We start from the raw sequence: 6,000 nt of genomic DNA on the forward strand, positions 1-6,000 counted from the left end.
CCATGTGTTATGCTTCTCTTTGTCCTTCTAATTCTTCCCCTTTTCATAACATGAGGCAGCCCTCCAAATGAAGACTGGAGGTGAGGTTTCTGATGTTTAGGACTTCGTCTCCTCTCTCACTATCCACGTAATACAGACTCTGTGTTCTGAAGATGCAAGTTATTTAAATATTACGTATCAGTGGGACTGGGCAATGAATGGTAGCGGCATTTTAAATCACTTAGTTGAGGGCAATAGGAGATAAAAAATAAAAACAAATACACCCTAAAATGCAATGAAGGAATCACTATGCAAAAATCTTAGAATTCAGACCCTGAGAGAAGGTAGGAATAGGGGCAAGTGTGTTTTACAGTAGTCTGCCTTTGTTATTATTATTGTTGTTATTGTTATTTTGGTACTGGGGATTGAACTCCAGACCTTGCACTTACGAGGCAGGCGGCAGAACCACTGAGCTAAATCCCCAGCCCTCTGCCTTAATCATTTTAAAGTATTGGACTTCCATATGACTATTAATACTACTGTAAAAATATATGTATTGATTCCTAATTTCAAATACAGACCATCAAGCCAAATGATATCGCCACAGTCAGGAAGCTCGCAAAACCACCGCATCTTATTATGAGAATCATGGACTGTGTGCTGTTGTTATTTCAAAAGAAAATTGACTTGGTTACGATGGATCCAGAGAAGCCTTGCTGCAAGCCATCGTGGGGAGAGTCCCTGAAGGTAAACAAAGTCTTGGTAAAGTCCTAAGAGGCATAACAGGTGTCCCAGCCCAGGACCCTTGACAGAGACCAGAAAAAATGGAAGGCAGTAGTAATCATTGTGTTTTGCAGACCCAGTTTATCTTTCAGGTACCGTCCACAATGTCAGGAAGGGATATATTTTTCTTCAAGCTGAACACCATCTTTTTTATGAAACCATTCCAGACCAGTGTCTAGCATTGGCACTGCCTGTGTGGTGGGTAGAGTCTGGACACATTCACCAAACAAGTAACTTAGTTTTTATTCTTTATTCTTTCACTGTGGAAACCAGGAGATAGTTTTCAGTTTACAGATTTGGGTTAACTCTTGCAAATAGTTTTTTGTTTGTTTGTTTTCTCGTAGAACTGGGGATCGAACTCAGGGCTTTGTGTGCTTGCCAGGCAGGCATATTGCAAACAGTCTTCATTGATAATTCAGAACAAATCAATTGTTGCTTCTTTGAGGAAAAAAAAATCCAAATTAGAAGCACATACTACCTCAGAAAGGAGGTAATTCTTTTCTCCTAGGTCTTATGGGTCACGATACTATTTTTCAGTTGATGAGTACAACAGGATTCCTTTGGAGCCTTCAGCAATTTCCCAAGGACACAATAAATGAGGAGACAGTTGAGCTACTGCAACCATATTTTAACATGGATGACTACAATTTTGAAAGTGCCAAAAAAGTCTGTGGGAATGTGGCTGGTCTGCTGTCTTGGACCCTTGCTATGGCAACATTTTATGGCATCAACAGAGAAGTTTTGCCTCTAAAGGTAAGTTTCCCTCCTTCTCCCAGTGAATTGATGTTTAATAAAGGCAATCAGCAGTATTACTGCTATTAGCAGACCACACATAATTTAGAACAAGTAGATGTCTTTGTAACCAAAATTTTTCTCTTATGCCCTCACAAAGTTTTTGTTCTTTTTATATCTGTTGCATATTTTTTTTTTGGCAATGCAGATAAGTAACCAAAATGAACTTATTAAATAGAAAGTGAGTTTATTGGGAACAATAATCAAGAAAAAGACTACTTTCCATTCCCTTAAAGTTTGGAGATTGGTTTGGAGACTATGTTCAATGACTACCTTCCAAATAAAACATAGAAAAATTAGGATCAACACCCAGATATATCTTAATTTCAAACACATAAAGAATGCCTCAAAGGTGCAATGTAAGAGGCAAATGAGCAGACAGAATTTAAAAGGCAGCTTACAAGAAGAAGAGAAACCAGGATATTGTCAACTTTCCCTAAATACTAGAAGATAATGGGAAAAAAAATGGGCAGAATTTTGAGGAGGAGATTGCTGTGGTCCAGGAAGTCCGTAGTGAGCAAAAGCTGCTCTTCCATGTGTATGGGAGCAAAAAGACATTCTTAAGGGTGTAACTGAGCATTACTCACTGCACACACACACACACACACACACACACACACACACTTCACACCCAGCCAGGCTGTCCTTTGTGTCTGAGGGAATAGAAAGGTATTCTCAAGGATGCAAAGACCCATAAACCATACCACATGGCTGCGTACCTCCCCAGGGCTCGCTCCTCTACCCCTCCCCTCTACAAAGCTGAAAGTCGGGGAAAATGGTTACTCTGGGGAGCGGGCGGGCAGGCGGGCAGGCAGGCAGTTACCGTTCTCCTAAATCCACCTTAGAGAAGTGGCAGTCTCTTTAAACTCCACACAGGTAACTTTGAGGAAAGTAGAAAATAAATTATATACAAGGAAATTCTAACGAAGGGAAATTGCAGGAAAATTACATCAAATGGCACCCACGCAAAAAGAGAGCAAGGGGGAAATGTTACTACAGTATAAATATATAATTCTTGTTAAACTATAGGAAGACAGGCACATGAGAGCAGAGTTATGTTTTAGAGATAAAAATTATGATCCTGACCAAGTGTGTTGGTGCACGCCTGTAATCCCAGTACTCCAGAGGCTGAGGTGGGAGAATCACAGTGAGTTTGAGGCCAGCCTGGGATACACAGTGAATTTGAGGGTAGTGTGGACTGCACAGTGAGACCCTGTCTCAAAGAATATTATGATCCTCTGCAGAGACTTCATTATAAAAAGTGCTTTTTAAATATGCAATAGTAGTAAATTACGTAAAACATAATCGTACTGGAGACTCCCAGAGCAGGTTCCAAGCTCCTGCTCAGTGCCATGACATAAGGTGAGAGGAAAAACTTAAGGACAGAGTTAAAGAGAGAAATGGTGAGCCAGGATGGCCAGTGCTGAGCATCAAAGACCCTGGCCTGCCACATCTGTGGGTATTTATTGGTGACATCATAGTTAGGTCAGAGTAAAGGGGCTATGTATAGTTGCTAGGGATACGTTGTTGATACAGGCAAGACTTGTAAAGGAAGAGACAGAGAATTCTGGAATTAGGAAAAGAACAGACAAAATCTAAGTTGTGCTTAGCAAATAACTTTGTCCTTGTGGTTAAGAAGGTTATAATTTTGGAAAAAGAGCTTGGATATGAGTCGCTCTGACCTGGGCTGTGTGTCATATTAAGCCTCACAGCTTCACAGGCCATTTCTGTGGTCTCTACCATGGCCATTGGCAGGGGGCTGATACTGGCCCGCAAGCCATCTATAATGTCCCATGAGTCACACAAGCTTTGGTCAAACTCACTTCTTAAAACATGCCAATTGCGGGTTAACTCTTTACAGCCTGCACGGCTCACAGCACGCTGTGAGCACAATCAGTGGCATGTTCCCCCACATAATCCATTAGTATCTAATGTGAAAATTAGCAAAAAGAATAATGTGACTTTTCTAATTTTGGCATGCACTGCCAGTCTACAACAGATCCACCTGGCATGGGGCTGGCTTTATAGGTGCAGGCTCTACACTTAGTTTAATGTTCAACTGTTATCCTCTGGAAATTCTTAATGATCTTTTAACAAGGGGCCCTGCATTTTCATTGTGCACTGGGCCTTGAAAATTGTGGACTAAGTCCTGAATGGCCATAAATTGATAACTATATAGAACTCTCATTTAATATCATTTGAAAGATTGAGTAGCTACGTTGGACTTTTTTTTTCAGTATAAGCAAATAATATGAAGTTATTTCTCTTGTCCAAGAAACATTTACAGAAATTGATCATATTCAAAAAGGACTTGAATAAATACCCCAGAGCAGAAATTCCTGAGCCTCATTCTTTGATTGTAAACAGTAAAATTAGAAAGTTTACGTTATTAAAAAGCCAGTTGCTTCTATTTAGAGAAAGATGATGACAAGCTAGTTACTGAAGTTGTTATGATGTGACTGAAATGGTGCTTTTCTGGTCCTTCACTTCATCAGAGAAACTAAACATTCCACGTAAAACTTAAAGGACATGCTCGCCAGCACATGCACACACAAAATTTAAACAGAATAGAGATAATAAAAGTGACATCAAAAATAGAGAAGAGAAAAGCATTAGAATTAATGAGCAAATCTAAGAACCAGTGTTTTGTAAAAAAAAAAAAACAAAGTAAATAAACTGTAGAGATATGTTCCTAGAAAAGCTAATCAAGGAGAAAATAAATAAAAATGAATGATCACAGAAAGATCAATTCATGTAACCCCAGCCATGTAGATTTAAATAATCGAAGAATGCTTTTTACATAGTTTTATATAAATACATTAGAGCATCTAAATGAAAGTTCTCTGAAGAAAATGGCTAAAATCAAATAAACATTTGAAAAAGAAACGGAGACCCCACCCCAGGAGCTCTGGGCCTAGATTATTGATATTTTAACTTTATAATCACCATATTATAGGACTTATAAAAAGATGAAAAGCTAGGATGTGAAGGGAGGGCAGGGGTAAGGAGAAAAAATAAGAACCAAGATACATCATGTAAAGGGTTATAAGATCCCAATGATCAATGTAACTGTATTGTATACCTACAAACTACCAATAAACTCAATTTTTAAAAAATGAAAAGCTGGTGTTACAGTAATTTTCAAAGAATCGTTAACAAAGAAATAATGCAAAATGTTGCCATATCCAATAGTACTCATCACAGCATTGCTTAAAAGAATTAAAAACAAAGGGCAAGAAATGTGTACAAGTAGGGAAGAGGTTAAGTAAATTATGGTGTATTCAAAGTGTGGGATATCCTACAGTCATATTACTAACGTTCATGAAAAGAATGTTTAAGGCTATGAGGAGATGGTTATACTACGTTAAGTGAAAAAAGTCCAGCTGCCACTTACCAACTTGGTAACAAAATGCAGGTTATTTTCAGAGGTAATTTTTAGTCTCCTTCCTGTACGTTGTTCTATTTTCCATATCTTCTATATTGAACATTAATAATTAAAAGAGGAAAAAGTTAATGAAATATCTCTAAGACCTTCCGCTTCCCCAGCTGCAAACAGTGAAACTGATGAGCTCCAAAGTGCTATCCACTGCAAAAATCCTGTGATTTATGTCGTCATTCACCAAAATAAAACCATGAATGTTTCATGGGGCTAACACAACTCCGCATGAACCACCTCTTCTTCCTTTCCAGGCAAACCTAGCCAAGCAGGAAGGCCGCTTAGCTGTCGCTAATGCAGAGTTAGGGAAGGCCCAGGCGCTCCTGGATGAGAAACAGGCCGAACTAGATAAAGTACAAGCAAAATTTGATGCAGCCATGAATGAGAAAATGGTGAGACGCTACGTGTGTGACTGGAACGATGTCCCGAAGTGTTAGCCCTATGTGTGTTGTATTTAGAAATAAGAGGAATGTCTGTGATGAAAAGTATCACCAGAATACCCTCGATTCACTGGCTGTGGCTACCTGTTTTGGATCTTTCGTGCTCAAAAAACTTTTCTTTTTCAAAGATCACACACGAATCTTTCAGAGGAGTGAAAAGACGGGATGCATGATCCAGCCCAGGCACTTGCTAACTGTGCAGTGTGGGGCAGTGGTCCAACCTCTGTAAAACGGGAATTCTAGGAGGACAGGTTGTAAGCAGTGCTGTGAGGATAGAGAAGTGTTGGGGGTCGGAGGAGCCTTGATTTGTAGAATTTGCTGATTTCTGTGTGTGATCCCTCCTTCCCCTGCCTGCCTCTGTTAAGTTAACATGATACTATCCCTGGGCACAGGTGCGACATTCCTTACTATTTCCACCATACAGATACAGTGGACATATCCTCAACAGCATGGACAGCGTTCAAATGTAAATAAGTAGAAAATGATGGCTTTTTATTATATATTGCCTTTGCTTTTATTGTGTGTGTGTGTGTGTGTGTGTGTGTGTGTGTGTGTGTGTGTGTGTTTTGT

At 39.4% G+C, this 6,000-nt stretch overlaps 1 protein-coding gene across 1 annotated transcript in view; it reads left to right on the forward strand.

The window, feature by feature from the left end:
* Positions 1-6,000, forward strand: part of Dnah8 (dynein axonemal heavy chain 8) — a 258,133-nt gene that overhangs the window by 159,931 nt on the left and 92,202 nt on the right. The window contains 3 exon segments of the mRNA XM_010638857.1: positions 559-726; positions 1,300-1,515; positions 5,245-5,382. Coding sequence (XP_010637159.1) covers positions 559-726; positions 1,300-1,515; positions 5,245-5,382 — 522 coding nt within the window.

Source organism: Fukomys damarensis, unplaced genomic scaffold (assembly GCF_012274545.1).
Source record: "Fukomys damarensis isolate Sample0158 unplaced genomic scaffold, DMR_v1.0_HiC HiC_scaffold_20, whole genome shotgun sequence".
NCBI classification, from domain to species: domain Eukaryota; kingdom Metazoa; phylum Chordata; class Mammalia; order Rodentia; family Bathyergidae; genus Fukomys; species Fukomys damarensis.